Raw genomic sequence first — 21,894 nt, forward strand, 5'->3', positions numbered from 1 at the left:
GGGAGAAAAAAAAAGAAAAGTTTTTTTTCGGACTCCGACCAAAACGGACGAGAGTTTTAACTAAGAAGTGACATTCGTTTTCTTAAAATTAACCTCGGCTAGCACGTGCTCGCGATACGAATGAATTGTCAGACGTATATTCCTCTTATTTTTCGTCCCTTGTTCTCATCGTTTTACTACTTTTCTAGACACTTTTACTTCTTTCATCCCTTTTCTACCCTTCATCCATTCGATGTTAGAAAACAAGACACACGAGTACAACCCGTTTTTGATGAAATATCGTCGCAGTACAATATGTGTGTGTTTGTGTGTGTATAGTGAGTCTTTTTCTCTTACACCAAGATTTACCCCCAAAAACTTGAACAAAACTTACGTCGTTTTTAATGTTGCAGAAGAAACGTGCCATGCCGCTTGACTCATTCTGCAATTAAAAACAACCCTATTGTGTGTCTCTATCTCACAAAATGAAGTCGTTAAAACAGCCTAAACTCCGTGATACCTAGCTCACCTTTACAAATAAATTGCACCTACTCAGAAAGAAAGATTTTGTTAACCTTATTCAACCACTTTTGTTGCAAGTATTATATTAGTTGTCGGTATTTTTATTATTATTAGTTACGATTAGAAACTCGAAAGTTCATTAACCCTCTGAGTGCTAATTACTTTTAATTGAAATATTTTATAAGGTACGAAATAGTTTATTATTAGTGATATAATTAACCGAATCTATAATAATAAATTATATTTAATAATTATAGTTTTTTTTTTTCTATAATTTTAATAATCAATAGACAAAACAACATTACATTATTTGCATTTATATTGAAAAGTACATAATAGTTTACACGCTGGGAACTTTTACCAAACGCATATATGCGTCCATAGCAATCGAAGCGTTAACACAAATAATCAAATCCTGACAATGTTCTTGTTTCTACTTTTTCATTCAAGACCCTAGTGTTCTATTTCTTTGAGATCTATTCTAATATTGTTTTCCCACTTAGGTTTTAGCTTAAGTAATGGTTTTTTCCCTATTAGGTCTATCATTTATCAACGCATCACGCGACCTGCCCATTTAATTGATGCTATTGGATGACGTTATTAATATCCGAACTATTAAATAATTAACGTTATTCTACGTTTTATAATTTGCTTCATTTCCACCCGTTTACTCGTAGTATTTTCAACCGATGATTTTTCAAAGTACTTAGAGTTGTCGTTATATTATATTATTTGAAGTATAAGTTAAATGTTAATCAAACGAAAATTACGATCAAACGCCGATAGGACAATTTAAGTTGCAAAACTCATTTTATTTCAATTTAGGGAGTTTAAACGATGCTATCCAGTATTTCTACTTTAGCAGTGAGTGTTTCCCACCCACCACCTCCACCTTTGAACCTCCCACCCCTTGTCTCTCTCTCTCTCTCTCTCTCTTTCTCTCTCTTCCTCTTTTTCAACTCCTCCACCTCTACCACCCTCTACGGACAGGTAGGCCAGAACGGTGTAACGTGAAATTGGTACTTTGAAATTTCATTAGTGAAGTCAGGCGGCGTCACAGATTCAATTAGGTTTTTATTGGATTTCGAACTGTGCGAACTGTCAAAGCGGTAACCACGTCGCCTACTGCAGGCACGTAAAGCTACGGACGTACAACCACGTTTGTCTCGTTACACACGAGAGTATGCACCTGTCTGGAACCCCCGAAACGATGCTGAACGATCGACTTTCACGTACCATGAATATTTTTATTTCCATTCACCGGTTCGAGAACGTAACCTTCGTCGTAACCATTTTTTATCTCTATTCGTTGAAAATACTTGTCAGTTAACATCTTTTTTCTTTTATCATCTTTTATATTAATCTTTTACTAGCAAACTCTTCTAAACAATATAATACACTTATACATATATTTTTATATATAAAAATTCAGTGTCACATTGAACTTTGAAACTACTGAACCGATCTTAATGAAATATTTTTTATTTTGTGCGATTGTTTCCAACTTAGAATATGAGACAGGTTTTAGCACGATTATTTTTTATTTTTTATTGCTGATTTAAGGATTTATTATTTAGAGGTTATCTAAGTATCAATGTTTTGTAAGTTTTCAATAGATGGTGCTGTATTACAATTCAATTATTTCGATATATTCACGTCGTACGTTTTTTTCTGATTTACATATAACATAACTAACCTTACTTTCTATATTTTTTATTATTATTTATTTTATTATTATTATTTTATGTATTCCATTGTAATTGTGGTATTATTTTGTGTGTTATTATAATTTACTAAATAGTTTAGAATATGCATTTTATAACAAAGCAACAGCAACTTGTGGCAACTCGAAAAATGAAAGAAAAACATAATAATAATAATAATAATAATGTATTTTTGTTTTACTTCACAGCAAAGTATATGAATTGGTTTACGATTTTCTAATACAAATTTCTAGCTATTTCATTCATTTATTCTGTTACAAAATTCTTCTAAAAGAAAAGTATAATTGGATGCTGTATTAATATAATATAATAAATAATATATTTATAATAATTTTATACCTTATCATAATTTAATAAGACAAATTCTCCTGAGTTCGTATATAGTTTATATTAAAATAGTCATTATAATTGAATTATTATATAAACATAATTAAATAATTCATTTTTATAATTATTAAAATTTAAGATCAATTTAACTAATGTAGAATTATATAACTAACAATTTATTTAAACAGAAATTCATTCTCAGTTTTTCTTTAACACATCTTTCACTTCCCATTTCTAATTTTCATATATTCTTGTATTTTTCTCATACAACTATTATTCGTTCACCTTTCTTATTTTCATATTATAAATGATTATATTAATTTGTTGACATGTTTTCTAGATTTATTCTTTTAAAATCGTATAAACTTGCTCTCACATATTTATTGTTCTAAATAAGTGGTCATCGTATTTCACGGAACCCCATGAAACCTTCCCAAGGATTCCACGAATTGCCTTTTAGATATATTACATTGTATTAATATCATTTGTCGTATTTGAAAAAGTTTATCTCATGAACTATTATTAAGTCGAAACATTTTTATAACCATTTCAAATAGCATAAAAAACAATACACAGAAATATGAACAAATTAAAAACTGATTTGTTTAAAAAGAAGAATTCTATAAAATATTTCAACATTCATAAAAGGTTCTGTAAACCAAAAAAGTTTAAAGACTACTGTTCTAAATACTTTGTTGTACAATGTTTTCACGTTTAGACATTTTAATTCTTTACCAACCTTTGAACGCTTTTGTTTTGACTCTTCACTCTTTGCCACTTTTTTACTCAAGACCCTTCCTTCAATCTCGGACAATAACCACGTACTCACAGATTGTTGTCACGTGCCAACTTTATTGGATCTTATAACACGTTCTTTGAAAAATTTTCTCATGTGTTCATTCACACAAACAATACTTTTCATCAAACATTTTTTGTTACAAACAAGAATAAACAAATAAACTAACTATTATTGCTTTATTTCTAAATTATTTTCTCTTATTTTATAATTGTTAAAATATTTCAATGATAGTAAACCCAATTGATGTTAAATTTTTCTCATATATTATATTATTAAAGTACACAAATGAATTGTAATATGAAAAATAATTTATGTTCATACATAAGACGTACAAAATCAAGTAGATAAAATCAACTTGCGTTTCATTAACGTTAAAAGATTCTCTATCTCATAGATATGATTTTCTTTCACAAATATTTTTCTTTTTTTTTTTTTCATTTCTTTCCAGAGAGATTCAAATATAATTCGTCTAGACAGGGAAAGAAAAAGTCGTATTCGCTTGATAATCAGGTAGTACCACTAATTACTTCCACTCGGAATTTCTTATGAAGAAGAACAAGAAAAAGAAGAAGAAGAAAAGAGAGTATTACTACCAGCATTCGGTAGGCCGGGAGTAGTTAGTCCATCCTTTAAGATTTCTTTTCGTTCTTCATCTCGAAGTGAAACCTTTTATTCGAATCTAAAAACCTTCCCATCTCTTCGGTTCGGTTTCGGGAAAGATAATAGGAGTAAAGGAGTACTTTACTAAGGAAGCATAATAAATTACAGATACTCTTTCGATTTATTTTATTACCATCAGCCTTTTTTTTTTATTTTGCCTCCTTATCTTTATTATTACCAAAAGAAATAGGAATAACCTGTTAGAATGGAAAGAACCATCGCATCGCTAATAAGGAATTTTTTGTTCTTATAGAAAAATCAGTACCTTTCCACAAAAGATCATTTCTACTCTACCTTTCTTTTCTTTTTTCTTTATATCTCGTTACGCTATTTTTTTTTATTTATTATTCGGTTAGTTTTATTCATTTTCTATAGAAATCATATAAGAAAATGAAAAAAATGAACTGTTAAAGCCTAAAATCAGCCAATCTGTAAGAAGGAATGAGAAATGTGTGGTGGGGTTGAAAAAGGGGAATAGGAGAAAGGGTTTGGTAAAAAAGGAAAAAAGAAATGAGATAAACGAAGATAGAACGAATGAGGGAGAGGACACGGTTTGGAGTCAAGCTCTCAAGCTGGTTCTTGGTGCTCGTGCATCATAGGTTTATAGTTCCACGATGGCATTTATAAGGTTTGCTCGACTTGGCAAGTAAGTTCTACCACCAAACTCTCTCATCTCACACACACAGGTTTCCGGGGTCCGTTATGCTACTGCCGAACTGGCTCCCGTATAGCGCGTCATTACCGTTGTGATATATATATTCGGGGGTGGACCGTTAATACGTCTTCTTAAATGTTCCTTATTGAAAAATATTACGTTGATTCTGCATTAAAGCACTGCTAGTCTATCTTGCTACTGTTCTTTTCTTCTTTTTTTTTTTTATTTCTCATCCTTATTTCATTTTTCGGACATTAGGTTTCTGTTTTTTCATTCTTTATACAGTATCACTTATCCTTATAAATATATAATACGTATAATAATACGTATAAACGTATTATCCTTTATAAAAATCATAAGAAAAAAAAATAGAAAATCATGTGTGCAGATCACACGTGTAAGAAGTGAGACCTTCAAAAAACTAAGTTTTAAGAGAATGAGACAAATACACAGTTTCAAGAATAAGATAATTGTAGGATTTATTTATTATAATATTATAACCATATATAACAAAGGGCACCAGTATGATCAGTGGGTGGAATAGCTGATAAAAACTACACTTTTTCAAATTCTATCAATTAAGATTGGATGCTGAATGCGATAGCCATAGATAGAAACAAATATATATATTTAAAATCTTATGATAACAATCGATATACACAACTGCAATTTTTTAACTGAAAGATGATGAACAACGACTGATGACGATTGGCGACTGGCGACTTTTCATGATGATTCAATAATCGCTTCTTTATTTCCATCCGCACGCGGTTCTCGAATTTTCCAAAACGTCCGGTCTGATGCAATAAACAAAGCATCGGTATCGTTCGGGAACCTTCCAGACTCACACAGACTTACACACTTTATATATAATTCTTCTTCGTTCATCTTGCAGTGATAATTTTTTGAGTCTTTCTCCAATATTTAATAACATAATTCTACAATATTTTTTTTCTTATTCTCTGCACTGTCGACTAGCTAACACTACAATTTTTCCTTGTCTGACGTGTTGATAAGCCGTCATTCAAAAAAGAAATTACTTTTTTTAAACAATTTGAAGACATTACCTTCATATTTGCTTTAATTTACTTGCGTACTTTTCTGTTCGACTGATTGCGAGAATTGATTTTGTGCAAGTAGGGTAATTTTTTCGATGCTCTTTAACAAAAAAGTTTGATGATTAATATCTTTTGAACGCTTAATTTAATCGCCAAAACACAAGATACCATTTTTATAGAGCAGATAATTTCCTACAAAAATTTGTATTGCGCATTTTTTAATAGTCATTTATTGTCGAGTTATAAAATTCATAAACAAAAATGAAATTTGTCTTAAAATAATCAAACTTAAATCTTCAATATCATTCAAATGGTGAGGTTTACGGAAAAAGTATAAGATACCTTTTTTGTAGAGCATTAAATTTCCTACAAAATTCGTCTTAAACATTTTTCTGTACAATCAATTAATGATGAGGTATGAATTTTATTCTATTGGACTGAGAAAAAAATAAAAAACTGCGATGCGGAGGATCTTCCTATAAAAATTAAATGCTCATATTTGATGAGAATTTTTTTTAAGGTGTCTAGCAACCCATTTCTCCGTGGCACTTGTACAACTTTGACCCATCCTAATGTTCATTTCAAATATTTATTTACATTCTTAGCAATAAATAAAGATTTATATAAAACTAGTAAATATTGGTTCAGTTATGCTCTTTACTGTATGTTACATGGAGTTGAATACAGGTTATAAAGAAAAAAAGAAATATGTCTTTACCTAAGTATCAATTATTTATAAGATATTTATAAATCAAATCGTTAAAAGGCACATTAATATACATGTCAAAGTCATTTATAATATAAAAAACTGGCAATATATAAACATTCTCTGCAATGTATTTTCTCAACTAATATGATTAGCATATAATAAAAATAGAAAAAATTATATAATTTTTCTCTAATAATTAAAGTTAATTGCTGCTATTATGTGATGAGGTAAAATAGAATCACATTATTCTTGTATGTGAATAAATATACGTCTCGCTACTCCTCTAGTTTTTCTCTGGAGTAGAACAAATTAAAAGAAAAACTAATAAAATTTTTTCAAAAATCGACTACATACATTATATTTATGTTGATCCAACTAGCATAAATGTTGATTTCTCGCTGTTCCATTTAGGACATCAAAATAATTTAAACGAAGGAAAAGTGTACAAGTTTCGTGGTTTTAGAGAAGTATATTTTAACCAATCTACCAAAAGCCTCAGTTTATTGGAGAATAATTATCACAGCAGTTACCGGTGCAATGAAAAAAATACGGAAAACCTAACTATAAACATTATATCAAGTTAATAACTCGTAAGACGAAATAAAAATATTCTTATCTTACATATTGTAAAAAAAACTTAAATATCGAGATAAAAGAAAGATATAAATCATGTGACGTAAATAATTAGTATTTCTTATGAATCTCTTATTATCCTATGTAGCATTGAACAATGTAAAAACTATGTAGCTAATATATTGCATATACTTATGCGATTATCCATTCGAACAAAAAATAAAATATAAATGAGATTGATTTGTCCCACCTTGCGCACTGACATCATCGTCTTCTTTAAGTAGACCAAGCTCTTTTTGATTTTCTTTCAATCATTGCTAAGACACGAAGATAGCTTGAAGTTTCTGTGCTTTGTTAAATTTTCTGTTCCAAATTTACATAAAAAGGACTTAGAATATTTGTAAACCAAAAGACTATTTCTATAATATTTTTTGATTCAATTAAAACAATATGGAATTTATTGAAAAATTTATTAGTTTACCAGTAATAATAATTTTATTATACTATATGATAAAATATTTAATAAATAAAATACATGAATATGATTTGGTAAAAGGGTTCTCATGACCTAAAGCATATCCTCTCATTGGAAATCTACATACATTTTTTGGTGATACTAAAGGTTAGTTTGCCTCTTATATTTATAATACTTACATTCTTGCAAATAGTATTAATTGAATTTATCTTATAATTAGATATAACAAATAAAATTATAAAAATAATGAAAAAATATCCATCACCATGGCGGATTTGGTTAGGGCCAAAATTATATATAGTTTTGAATGATCCGGAACATATTGAAGTAAGATTCATAAACATTTCTATAATTTCTTACGATAAGTTTTTAACAGTAAAATTCTTCTGAAATTTTTCATTTTTATATTTTGAAATTCTTTTTTTTTCAGATTATTTCTAAACACTCGAATAGTTTTGAGAAAAGTCCCGCATATAAGTTTATGAAACCTTTTTTTGGCAATGGTTTGATATCTGCTTCAGGTAAACTATAGAATTATACTTTTATCTTTTAATGGAAAGAATTATACTTAAATATATATTACTAAGGAAGAATTCTTTTTAAAAATAACTTAAAATTAATTGCTAATTAGAGACTTTTCTCTTTCTTTTCGTATATGACGTGTACACTAATGCATGAAACATATATGTAAAAGAGTTATTTTTTTCTATATCGAAACTTTTTAATATAAAAATGAAAAATATAATATACTTGATTAAAACATATTTTTTATTTAAAGCATCAATATGGGGCAATCATCGAAAATTGTTAAATCCAGTTTTCAAAAAACAAATTCTTTCTAACCATATGAGAAAGATAATAAAACATTTAAACCGATTAACGAGAATTATTGAAAGTTCTAATGAAACAAACATAGACATATCCCACTACACAAATCTTTTTACTTTGGATACGATATATGGTAAGATTTTGAAATATTTGAAGTTTTGGAAATTTCTTTAAAAACAAAGAAATTAAAAAAAACTTCTTTATTATAAAAAAATTTGTTAATATTTGTTTTCTTTTTTAATTGACAGATACAATTTTTGGCCAGGATTTTAATTTCCAAAATAATCCAGAATGTAGACTTCATGACAATATTTCAGAGTAATAATAATAATAATAATAATAATAATAATAATAATAATAATAATAATAATAATAATAATAATAATAATATTTTTAAATTTTTAAAAATATCGAGTCTTATGACACATTTTGTTTTCTTTCTTATTTTTATTTTTATTCAGAATTATGGACATAACGTTCCAAAGGATCTTCAAATTCTGGTTGCATCCGGATATTATTTTCTACAATTTATCTATAGGAAAAAGATTTCGGAAAGCTTTAGCACACTTGGATACATTAACCTGGAAGGTATAAATAAAGACAAAAATTATTTATTAAATTTATCACATTGTACATATATTATTCTATTACTGCATTAAAATATATATATAACTTATTTGTTAAGATAATAAAGGAACAAAAAGAATCTATGCAAGAAAAGAAAATTAATGGCGAAATGAATGAAAAAGATGCAAGTAATAATAACTATTCAATTATCTAATTCTATTTTTTAACAAATTGTTGCAATAAAATTTTCTTAACATGCTAAAAAGTATATTAATTATTCTTTTTAATAAAGCAAAAAATACTTCTCTATTTCTTGACACGGTATTCAAATCATTCTATGAGGGAAAAGAATATACGGAACAAGATATTCGTGACGAAATGAATACAATAGTTATAGCTGTAAGTAAGATTTTGTCTACTTTAAACAAAACTTTGATTATAAGAACAAGAAAAAGAAAAAATTTTATATTTTTTAGGGAAGTGATACAAGTTCTATTTCAATTACTTTTGTGTTGTTAATGTTAGCTATTTATCCAAAAATTCAAGTACGTATGAGTAAAACCTAATTGCAATATTCACTGTCACTGTCTTTAAAAAACAACACATAATTTTATACTAAAGTTAAATCAAGTTTTCCACATCTTAAAATGCAGGAACAAGTATACGAAGAGCTCTATCAAATATATGGTTCTTCCGATCCGGTAGATGAAAATATTTCATATGAAGATACTAAGAATTTAAAATGTTTGGAAAGAGTAATCAAAGAGACTTTTCGTCTTTTCCCACCTGCTCCTGTTATTGGACGAAGTGTATGTGAAGATATACAAGGTATTCATACACATACTGAATAAATATTTGTATATACAGGGTGATTCTTGTAACGGAGGCGGCTAATAACCTTTTTTTTAAGTAACAATAGAAAAAAATCATAAAGGAAAAACTTATATAGCACAACAAATGTCAACTTTCTATGACCTTACTTTTTTGAAATTGCATTGATGCACCCGCTAGATGCAGTTGCACTTTTTTTTTAAATGAAACTTTATATTTTTTTTATACTATTCGATCCCTTTTTTATTCTACGTTAAAAAGTATTAAATGAAGGTCATCGAAATATCAGTAGTTTACGACATATTTGAAGTTATATAAGGAGCGTATAACAATATATTATTCCAATATCAATCCAAATCAATTAAAAAATGTAATGAAAAATGTAAAAAAGCGCAATAAAATGTGCGTATTTAATTGTTTAGAATGAAATGGAGAAACATTCGAACATTTATTGTAATAAAATATATTACTGATATAAAACTTCAAATATCTCATAAACTATTGACATTTCGATGACCTTCATTTAATACTTTTTAACGCAGAATAAAAAAAAGGAATCGAATAGTATAAAAAAAATATAAAGTTCCATTTAAAAAAAAAGTGCAACTGCATCTAGCGGGTGCATCGATGCATTTTCAAAAAAAAGTAAGTTCATAGAAAGTTGACATTTGTTGTGCTATATAAGTTTTTCTTTTATGATTTTTTTTTATTGTTACTTAAAAAAAGTTTTTTTCTCACACCTGGATGGAAAGTACGTATTTTGCTCCCTGTTTTCAGGGAGCAAAGTGCCCCATTCCCGCCCGGTTGAATCTGTGCCAGGGAGAAAAGTGCCTCATTCCCTCCCGCTTGAATGTAGTAACGAATTAGTGCGCATGCGCTAAAAAATAGAAGCATGCGCACTAGTTCCTTAACCTTAAAAATGTTTTAATAAATTACTGCTCATGCTTATATATATTATATATTATGATATATAATTAATGATTTTAATAACATGTGTTGTCTCATATATTTTATATTTTATTTATTTTTACAAGTTTTAAAGATATTTGTTTAGTTAAATATTACAAACATAAATAGGTTACTACGTATACATTTAGTTATTTTCTTGATTATGAGAGTTGTATTTGTTATTATTTATTATAATTTGTTTAAACTTACAATTCTTGAAAGTGACAAAAGGTGTATTGACGGTCAAAGAATCAATCACTTCGTTCTCGATTTGAATTTCATTTAAATGCTTTTTTTTGGACTCACACAGACTTACACACACAACCTCTTCGATTTTCAACACTCCCCAGAATAATAATAATTTATAAACTCCCTACTTAATTAATTAAATTTTATTTTAAAAAATATTTTTTAAACTTAAACAATAATGTATATTTTTAATAGAATCTAATTTTATATTTAAATTTTTTTTTAAGTTTTTTTATATTTTATTTTATTTTTATATTTAAATTTTCTTAAAGTGGGGGGCTCCGCCCCCAGCCCCGACGGGGGGCTCCGCCCCCTCAACCCCCGCCGGGGGCTGTGCCCCCGGACCCCCCTGATTTTTTTTTTCTGGGGGCTTCGCCCCGAGGCCCCCATCGGGGGTTTCACCCCTGGACCCCTTGATTGTTGTTAAATTTGCATAATCTTCGCAAAATGTATTAATTGACAACAAATAAAATAGTATATTACATACCTAGGACAGTATAGTAAGAAAGCGGCAACTTCGTTTTACGCAGCGAGAAGAGAGGAAGGCAGGAAGCGACATCTACGTTTGTTACAGATGCAGCGGGAGAAAAGTAGGCGCTTTTCGCCCGGGTAGAAAAGTAGGCACTTTTCGCCCGGGTAGAAAATTAGTATATTATTATTTAATTACAAGCGAACTTTCGATCCAGGTGTGAGAAAAAATTGTATACTCACCACGGGAGCAAAGTATGACATCCCGACCCGCGTTTTTGTCACCATCGCCTTCGGCTCGGGTGACAATATTACGCGGGTCGGAATGCCATACTTTGCTCCCTAGGTGAGTAATATACTATTAGCCGCCTCCGTTACAAGAATCAACTTGTATATTTTTACAATTTACGTTATTATTTCATATTAATATATTTACGTTTAATACGTTAAATAATTTACGTTTTATATAGTAATTGCATATATTTATTAATTTTTTAAAGTAAGCGAGAGTGTAATAGTACCAAAAAATTCTACTTGTGTAGTCATGCTTTACGCACTTCATCGAAACGACAAATATTGGAAAAATCCTTTACAATTTAATCCTGATAGATTTTTATCTGGCAATTACAATATTAAACATTTTTTACCATTCGGCACTGGACCAAGAGGATGTATTGGTAACAGTATATATTTATTGAATCAAAAGAGTGTATAATATAGAGATGATTATCATAATACATGTGCAATGAATTTGATTTTTATAGGTAGGAACTTTGCAATGATTGAAATTAAAGTCGTAATTGCTACTGTATTGAGAAAATTTTCTGTTCATGTAGATGTCCCACTAAAATTGGAAGACATAGCTATACGAATGGGTATAACAATGAAACCTACGAAAAAGATTTTTTTAAGATTTAAGAAGCGATAATATTTATTATTATTGTTAATATTTTTTTAATCTTTTAAGAAATTGTTTTAAAATAAGCTGTCTGAAAACATTTCTTATGTTTTACCAGTCTTTAATGTTATCGGTATTTTTATTTTAAATTATAAATGATTTAATAGATTTATTGACCAAAAAATATTATTATTAGGGGAGTAAGGGGTTTAAATAATTATTATTATTTAGGGGAGTAAGGGAGTAAGGGTTTGTGAAGTATCTTAATGAGAATGTATAGGTAAACTTTTAAGAGAAACTGTTTGCACCATGTTAATCTTTATAGTTCTAGAATAGTCAAATATATCTTTTATTATTAATAATAAAAATCATGTCTTTTTTTCTATATTACCTTCTCCCTTGCCCTTACAAATTTGAAATTCAAGTTCTTGGAGTCAGATATAGTTAAGAAGGCGCATGCATTGTGCGGAAAGTTAGGATCATTCTATTAACAGTCAAATATACACCTTTGTAGAGTTTTAATCACTTAATATGGCCTAATATAACTTCAATCTATCCCCAACCCAAATTTTTTCAAACACACTCCACTAAAGCATATTTTATATTATAGATAGATCTAAACCTTCTTTCTATTTTATAAAATAATTCGAGCAATTGATAAAAAATCATGTGTGCAGATCACACGTGTTAGAAGTGAAACCTTCAAAAATCTAAGTTTCGAGAGAATGAGACGAATACACAGTTTCAAGAGTAAGATAACTGCAGAAATAATTTATTATAATATTATTACCATATATAGCAAAGTCACCGGTATGGTCTCTGGGTGGAATAGCTGATAAAAAGTACACTTTTTCAAATTCAAGCAATAAAAATGGACTGCTGAATGAGATAGTAATAAATAGACACCAAAATCGTAGGATGTTTATCAAAGGAAATATAATTCGTTGGAAACTAAGTTAATACGAATAATCCTTTTTTTTGAAACTTAGGTATAAAATTTTGTTTGTTAGTACAGTTTTTCAATTTCCCGTTTTCATCTACATTTTTGCGCTGTCTAACAAACATTGTAGGAATGACGAAATAAAGAGGTTACGAAAAACATATGGAAAATACTACTGGACTGAACGAAGGTTTTGGTACAAATGCAATGAGAGAACTAATAGAGATCTTTTCGAGAAATGCTTTTTCAACTCCATAGCCTGCCACACTTCGAGACTCTTATTATTTATAACATATATAGATATATATAGCTTCCAGACTCACGCAACTTACACACTTATACAACTTACAAAGACAGACCACACACCTTCTTTCTTTATTTCGACCGTCAATTCGTTTGGACCTTATTCTTTTGTCGCCTACCTACTTGCTTATCTCTGTTTATTCTTCTACCCTTCTATCGCTCCTACCTACAAACAGGTATAGGATCGAAATAATATGTGTCTACGCATCGTAGTATGCAGTCGCACACAAACATACACACATACAACCAGGAGCGATAACTACTAAGCATAGCATAAAGAGAAGACCGAGAATAGGAGATAGTGTATAGCTATATTCTGTCTCATTCTCTCGCAGGCTCAATCCTATATGTTTATCTCTTTTTCTCTTCTTACTTCCGTTTCGACCCGTTTTCGTTATGCCATAGCATTACATTTTTTCAAATCATCCCCATTCAAAAGAAGTTTTCACTTCAAAAATACAATAAAATAAACAAGTGTGCGAACGTTCGTCGTTCTTATTTTTATTGTTTACCATCCGTATATTAATATAGATATATAGATGCGAATAAACTCTTTCGATCATTCTTTCTTTATCCGTTACTTTTACTTCTCATCCTTTAACTTCTTCAAACGCATTTTCTTTTTCTTTTTTTTCCCCTCGTCTCTGGGTCATAAATTAGGGGAGGCACGTTCTCGAAACCTCCGTTTATACGTAAAAGAAATAAAGAAAGAGATAGAAAAAAAGAAAAAAAAATACACACACAGAAAAAGAGAGAAAGAAAAAGAAAAAGAAAAAGAACCCACGGGAAAAACACGACGATTTTTACCCAGCACGTTTCTATACCGGCGTAAAGCTGTCCCAGCATCGAAGAGCTCCGCAACGTAGCTTCGATGGACCCAGGACGACCATCCAGCCGCCAGAAAGGACAACGCATCTGTAAATCACCGTAAAAGAACGTTACCAAACCCCCATGTATCCCCATGTATTTGTTTGTACATGCGTCTAAACACGAAAAAGTATACCTGGTAACATAACGTTTGATACCTCAGCTCCTACTACTACTACTACTACTACTACTACTCTTACCCACGTACCTTACCCAACTTCAAACCTTCCGATTTTATAAACCGTAGCGGAAACGTACGCTTATACGCAGATTCCCAACGAGACACTAAATTTGTTCTCCTACTTCTTTATTCTACACATACGTATACATACATACATACATACACGCACGCGACAAATTTCCTTTCTCCTATGATTTTTTTCTTTCCCCTGACTATTTTTCTATTTCTATTTTTGTTTCTTTTTTATTTTTTAGTTTTTTTTTCTACTGTGTTCTTTAGTTACTTCTTTTTTTTCTTCTATATTTTCTGTTGTTGTTGTCGTGATACTTAACTTTTTTTTTATATCTTATTATGGTCTTAATGTTACAAGAATAATTAAGAATTAATTTTAAACCTACCACGTGCTTAGGTAATTTGTAAAAAAATACAGTGAAAATACTTTAAATGTACATCATTCATTTCTAAATAAAATAAAAATGTATTGTTAACTATCTAATTGCCTAAACTCTAATTCTTTGTTAAGATATTTGTTTTTACCCTTTCAATACGGTGAAAAATCAGTCCGATTGCGTCCCACTACAAAGATCAGTTCATTTCTTCTCCAAGCGATTATTAGATAAAATAACATTTATGTCTAAAAGATTGAAGGACTTGGAAACGCATAAATGTCCCCATAACACTGCACCATCAACAACAGTGATTTTACGATTGAGTTTTGAATTGATTGAAAAATTTTTCCGACTGGGACCAAAAAGTTGAGAAATGAGATGAAATAATGTATATTGTTCTTTAAATTCCTTTCAATGGCCAACAAAATTTTGCCGTTTAATGGTGTTAATCTTTATTATTCAGGAAAGTTATTATAAATATAAAAAGTTATAACTATACCAAGTACTTTGACACTTTAATTTAAGATTTTTCAAAAAGTGGAGCTAATCGATGTGTGCACTGAACGGTTCATATTATTGTATATTACAATAAGTATGTATTATAAATGTTGCGTACAGGTGCCTTGATCAGTACAATGTTCTTTATTTATCGTAAAATGAAACGGTTTTAAGGGATGGTGGAGTAATGTGAATAGAGTTGTTCCGTGTAGGACTGTGAATCGAATTGTTCCTTTATAATACGCTGCTGCGTTGTTGTATGTAAACTATCGCCCCGATGCTGAGCTGCCTGATGATTGCGTGATGAGATGTGGTTAGGCTGCCTTGTCGGGTGCCGATGAGTTTTCCTTGTTCTTGATGCGTTGGTTATATGTGAATCGAGTGTTGCTGACTGAATGGCTTGGATCGACGATTTTCCGTGGCCTTTTATAGGGGAACGGGCAATCCTGTGCGCCCCCTTCCCCAAATTGATTGGCCAATGACCGTCGGGTCACTCTCCATGGTCCGTCGAGCTAGCATAGGGTTGTCGAGGAAAATCACGCTGCTCGGGAAAGCTTTGTCTTAAAGAAGCGGCATTGTGTCCACTTGTGCTCGAGCATACGCCGAGAGAAACGGCGCCGGTAGGTCCCGCTTCTGTGCCCCGTTCCAAACTTCGATCGCGTCAGGCAACAACTCACACAGTCCACATCACATATTGCGCAATACGCAACATACCGCCCCCCTTGAACGGATACCGTTCAAAAGTACTTAATTAAGAGTTTCGGCGTCATAAAGTAATGGTGCTACTTGTTTGACACCTCGCTTTAATTTTCCATTAAACATTTTTAGCGTTACCACACGTGTTATGCCGTCAGGACCAGTATGTAGCTCCGTCACTCGACCCAATGGCCACCTAAGAGGAGGAGCATTGTCTTCCCTCAGAATAGCTAGTGTGCCAATCCTTATGTTATCCGTCGCGTCCTTGTGCCATTTTTTACGCACCGTTTGCTTATTCAAATACTCCCTGCTCCATCGTGTCCAAAAGTGCTGTCGCATTTGTTGTATATGTTGACATTGCGACAACCGGCCGCATGGTATATCCCTGAAATCGTGCTCTGGCAAACTTATCAACGAGTCACCTATCAAGAAGTGTCCAGGAGTGAGAGCGCGTAGGTCATTTGGATTATTGGATAAAGGGGTGAGAGGGCGAGAATTGAGGATGGCCTCTATCTCTAGATCATACGTTAGCAATGTTTCGTAGGTGAGTACTGTCTCTCTAATCACTCGAGTTAAATGATGCGCTACAAACGTTTTTAGTAAATGTGGCGGTGTATTGAGCCAATGCAAACCTATTGCTGAATCCGACCAAAACACTGAACGACGAAATTTGATTCTTCGCAGCGCGTTCCTAGTCACTCTGTACAGGCGCGCCAGTAATACCGCGCCACACAGTTCTAAACGCGGAAGCGATTGTGTCTTGAGAGGTGCAACCTTTGATTTTGCGCACACCAATTCAACCGTTGGTTTTTTGCCTATTGTTTGATGTATATGCATGCCCGCCTTATTTGTCACCGCTATGAGCTCGTCGCGAATTTGTTTAGTCTCGTCTATCGTATGGGCTCCCATTAATTGATCATCGACATAGAAATCTTCCTTTAAGATAATGGATGCCCTTGGGTGTTGTCTTGATTCGTCGTTAGCAAGTTGATGTAGCGTGCGAGTCACTAAACAAGACGCGGTTGCTGTGCCATATGTTACTGTTTTAAGTCGGTACGTTCCGACTGGTTCATTTAATCCTCGACGCCAAAGAATATTCTGATAAATACGATCACGCGGATCCATTGTTACTTGTCGATACATCTTGGCTATGTCTGCAGTAAGCGCGAATGCATGTGACCGAAATCTCAAGAGAATGGTGAATAAGTCCTCCTGAATCTTTGGGCCGACCATTAACATATCATTTAATGACAGACCGCTACTCGATTTCGCGGATGCATCGAAAACCACCCGCAGCCTGGTTGTAATACTCGATTGTTTAGCTATGGCATGATGTGGCAAATAATAGCCTTCTGTACGGGAAGACTCTTCGACCCTTTCCATATGCCCCAAATCCTCGTATTCGGATAAAAGTTTCGCATATTCTTCGCGTACCCCCGGTTTACGCGCTAACGACCGCTCGAACACATGAAATCTCTTTAGTGCATTGACGTATGAATCCCCTAATTGATTTGCGTTTTCCCTGAGTGGTAGTCTTACTATATATCTACCCGATGGATCACGGCGCGTATTAGTTTCATAGTGCGATTCGCAATACTCCTCCTCCTGAGATCTGATTTTCCTTCCTGGCGTTTGCTCAACGCGCCAAGAATTTTCTAATTGTTCCTGCAATCCTATAAGTGCGGTATGGCATTTTACGTTTCGTGGCAAATGCATATTTGAGGTCGTTACTGCGATCCAACCTAATCGTGAATTTTGCAAAGATATTGATTCATTGATTTGAATAATCTGTCCGGCGTGCCATAAAGCACAGAAAATGGGCATGCCGAGAATCGCGTCTATTCTCGAAGGTTTATCGAAACCGGTATCAGCCAAGCGGATATTTGCAGGTATTGTTAATTCTTCCGGGGGTATTGGTTGCGATGGTGAAATATTTGTTATACTGGGTAGAAGTAAGAACTTTAGTTCAACTGCGTAGTTTTCCGTCTGCGATTGCATGGTCGTTACTAGGGCCCTGGTGGCCTTAGTTTCAATTTTATTTATCCCGGCTATTGGTATGTTCACACTTTGTTGTGCGATTCGTAGCTTACTGGCAAACTCGAACGTTAAGAAATTAGCCCCGGCGCCTGAATCTAGGAGTACTCGGCACTTGTGTGGAATACCGTCGCGATCTAATAATGAAACCACAGCGGTTAATAATAATGTAGGCAGAGGTGCATGATTGATTTTAACGTATGAGCATTGCACCGCTGAAATTTGTTCGTCTATATGTAATAACGTGTTGTGCTTGTTCCCACATTTTCTACAATAACTAGACCGACAATCTTCAGCCCTATGACCAGGTCGCAAACAATTTATACATAATCCTGCTTCCTTGACGATCCTATTTCGCTCCTCGGCGTTAGCGCCTATTAATTGATCGCATGCAAATACTAAATGACTACCCGAACATACGTAGCATTGACTTTGAAATTGTGACGCATAAACCTGTACTGGATTTTGGCGTGCATCGTTCTGTAACGGTCTTTGCAAATTTGTATAACGTGTATTGAGCTGTGCTGCGCTTCGCGGATTGCCGTACCGTGTAAGCGGTCTAGGCGGATTGTTCATGCTATTCCTTCCCGTATCTCTTGACTCTTTTGCAGGTTGCGACGTAAGAAGTGCGCGTCCGGCATTAAATAAAAAACTTGAAAGCTCGTCTATAGTCGGTAACTCTAATTTGGGGCGCTGCTTCTCCCATTCATATCGCGTCTGTTCATCCATTCGGGAAACGATCATGTATATGGGGAATGCCTCAGCAAAATTCTTTTTTGTGGATAATAACGCTTTGTAGTTGGTAACGAGAGTGTTCGCGGCCTGAATTAACGATTCCGGAGATTGTCTACTCATCTTGGGGCACTCTTGAATTGCCCTTATGTGTCGATTAATTAATAAAATAGGATTGTCGTAATATGACTCTAGTAGTTCCCATGCTATCTGATAATTGCCCTCGGTAATTACTAAATCCCGTATTTTCTCTTCTGCCTCGCCCGATACGCATGACTTTAAATACGCAAATTTTTGTATATCTCGTAATTCCGAATTTTTTCCAACGATCGATTGAAAACCATCAGCAAAACTTGGCCACTCTTCGTAGCGTCCGTCGAAGTGCGGTAAATTCACCGGCGGCAATTGTACAAGTTTATCGCTTCGTGGGGGATTGTATACACCAATAGATGTGCTCGCAGATGGCAATATTACAGGTTCATTAATGGCCGGGTCAGCACTTGATGTCGCGGCATGATCGAATTTTTTTACTATACTTTCTGCTTTTATTAACGCGTCTTCGATTGACTCGCGAATTTCGTCACCTTCCTTTACGTAGATTTCCCACGTCTCCTCGGAGGCAACCGCTATTAAATCGGTCTGAACATTCTCGAAAGCTATCATGTCCGAATCGATTTGTTTTAATTTTGATTTTAATTTTGCTATATCGTTATCGTTAGGATTCTCTAGGTCAGTTACGAACTTTTTGAAAACTGTAAATTTACTTTTTAAAGGCGCGCGCCTCCGTATAAGCTGCGCCTCGGTACACTCTGTTGTTGATCGCGACATTTTAAGATAAAAAGGCACAAAATGGGGAGAGATAAGAGGGGGGAATACGACTTCAGGTTGATGACTCGTTAAAAAGTATTGCAAGACTCACGTTTTCGTATTGTTGTCCCGCGATGCTACACTCCAGCCTCCAGGATGCTTGTGTGCTGCGTTGATTCTCCTGTGTTGAGTGAGTGTGCGCCTTGAGTTGCGTCCCGCTGCTTCGTTGATGCGAAGTCTTCCCTGCCTCTTTCTCGTCCACTTGAAGAGAACTGCTGTTCTACAGGCGCCGACTGAAGTAGATGGATCAGCAATCCGGCTCGAAGGACCAAAAATTATGTTGCGTACAGGTGCCTTGATCAGTACAATGTTCTTTATTTATCGTAAAATGAAACGGTTTTAAGGGATGGTGGAGTAATGTGAATAGAGTTGTTCCGTGTAGGACTGTGAATCGAATTGTTCCTTTATAATACGCTGCTGCGTTGTTGTATGTAAACTATCGCCCCGATGCTGAGCTGCCTGATGATTGCGTGATGAGATGTGGTTAGGCTGCCTTGTCGGGTGCCGATGAGTTTTCCTTGTTCTTGATGCGTTGGTTATATGTGAATCGAGTGTTGCTGACTGAATGGCTTGGATCGACGATTTTCCGTGGCCTTTTATAGGGGAACGGGCAATCCTGTGCGCCCCCTTCCCCAAATTGATTGGCCAATGACCGTCGGGTCACTCTCCATGGTCCGTCGAGCTAGCATAGGGTTGTCGAGGAAAATCACGCTGCTCGGGAAAGCTTTGTCTTAAAGAAGCGGCATTGTGTCCACTTGTGCTCGAGCATACGCCGAGAGAAACGGCGCCGGTAGGTCCCGCTTCTGTGCCCCGTTCCAAACTTCGATCGCGTCAGGCAACAACTCACACAGTCCACATCACATATTGCGCAATACGCAACAATAAATATTATATAATATTATATATAAATATGTTTAATAATATATTTCATTTATTTTAAGTCGAAATTGAATAAACATTCAAAAGAATTAATCGATAAAGATTAAAACAATGAACAACTTTAAAAATAATTTAGGATTTCAAAAAAAAAAAAAAAAGAAAACATTAGAAATTGTATAAAAAGTTATATTTAACAGATTAGAATTATTGATTAAATTCTAAATCGTTCATTGAAAGGTCTTCTTTGCTTTCTAATCAATTGCGAGTAATCAGAGACTCTGAAGCAAACCATTGGTCCTTTCAGTATATAACTCTTTTGCCTCCGGATCTATTTGCCGAGGATTTTACCAAAGGCAATTAAGCAAAGTTATAATTAACCGGAACGATGATTATGCTGGAAATGGAAAATGATGGTAACAGCAAAATGCTCGAAAACGAACGAGAAGATAACTTGTTGAGTCGGATATGAACCTCTACCTTGACGTTTACTGGACGTGCTTATTGGACATTCCAAGGATTTGTTTGGACTGCAGATTATAACGGATCGTAAGCAATCAAATAGTCAACTTCCCGTCATAATAACAAACTTGTTTCTGTTATATTAATATTTGATCAAACATTTATCGAAATAATCAAGAAATAGGAATACAAAATATTCTAACGAATTGATAAAATTCACAAAAAATTTATATTTTTTGCTATTATAGATATATTTAGAATTACGGAAAATTCATATCTTCAAATTGACTAACAAAATATTACAATTTTATTTGTAAAAACCAATACTGATTTATTTCTTTTTTTTTTTTTGTCAATAATGTAACTTTTAGGATTCCCCATAGAATATCATCTGAGATTATTTTATTTATAAAATAAATATATCAAACTTTTTGTATTCCCATAACTTATGGTTAGTATCTTTTTACGATAACTGTCATTAGAATGACTGAACCGAAAGAAGAAGAAGAAAAAGAGAATAAACGTCAGATAAAATACTTTCTTATCTCTTTGACCTTTTTCTTCTCATTGAGCCTTTCAAAATAAGAACCATATGTTTCGAGTATCGATAATGTTATCGGCCGAATGTTGATTACGTTGCGATCCTTTATCGATGATGCCAGTGAGATATTTTCAATCGTTTTCTTCTCCGCCATCGGGTTAAATAATGTGACCGATATCGAAAGTCGAATATTCGATTCCTAACTTCGGAGGGGTCCACAAATTGCTTGTGTAACTTA

The 21,894-nt window shown here is 33.0% G+C and overlaps 2 protein-coding genes across 3 annotated transcripts; one reads left to right on the forward strand and one right to left on the reverse strand.

The window, feature by feature from the left end:
• Positions 1 to 7,335: 7,335 nt before the first annotated feature.
• Positions 7,336 to 12,638, forward strand: LOC107073787 (cytochrome P450 4C1-like). 2 transcript variants are annotated; one of them, XM_089176065.1, is made up of 12 exons: positions 7,336 to 7,628; positions 7,702 to 7,808; positions 7,912 to 8,002; positions 8,260 to 8,442; positions 8,558 to 8,627; positions 8,771 to 8,897; positions 8,995 to 9,064; positions 9,169 to 9,275; positions 9,353 to 9,421; positions 9,530 to 9,704; positions 11,873 to 12,049; positions 12,137 to 12,638. In XM_089176065.1, the coding sequence occupies exons 2-12, from the start codon at positions 7,728 to 7,730 to the stop codon at positions 12,298 to 12,300; spliced, it is 1,314 nt and encodes a 437-aa protein (XP_089032191.1). In that variant the 5' UTR covers positions 7,336 to 7,628; positions 7,702 to 7,727; the 3' UTR covers positions 12,301 to 12,638. The 2 variants fall into 2 exon arrangements, with proteins under 2 accessions (XP_089032191.1, XP_089032192.1); XM_089176066.1 differs by lacking the exon at positions 7,702 to 7,808.
• A 3,557-nt stretch (positions 12,639 to 16,195) lies between these two features.
• LOC107073792 (uncharacterized) lies at positions 16,196 to 19,738 on the reverse strand. Its single transcript, XM_015334495.2, has one exon. It carries the CDS (start codon positions 19,736 to 19,738, stop codon positions 16,196 to 16,198), a length of 3,543 nt encoding a protein of 1,180 aa, XP_015189981.2.
• Between the last annotated feature and the right edge of the window lie 2,156 nt (positions 19,739 to 21,894).

This window comes from Polistes dominula, unplaced genomic scaffold (genome assembly GCF_049000335.1).
Source record: "Polistes dominula isolate Pdom_NZ unplaced genomic scaffold, Pdom_raw_medaka contig_21, whole genome shotgun sequence".
NCBI classification, from domain to species: domain Eukaryota; kingdom Metazoa; phylum Arthropoda; class Insecta; order Hymenoptera; family Vespidae; genus Polistes; species Polistes dominula.

Coding starts and splice junctions, on each gene's coding strand:
- LOC107073792 (XM_015334495.2), bottom strand. CDS start 19,738: ATGTCGCGATCAACAACAGAGTGTACCGAGGCGCAGCTTATACGGAGG.
- LOC107073787 (XM_089176065.1), top strand. CDS start 7,728: ATGAAAAAATATCCATCACCATGGCGGATTTGGTTAGGGCCAAAATTA. Junction 9,422..9,529: donor CTATTTATCCAAAAATTCAA/GTACGTATGAGT, acceptor CTTAAAATGCAG/GAACAAGTATACGAAGAGCT. Junction 12,050..12,136: donor TGGACCAAGAGGATGTATTG/GTAACAGTATAT, acceptor TGATTTTTATAG/GTAGGAACTTTGCAATGATT.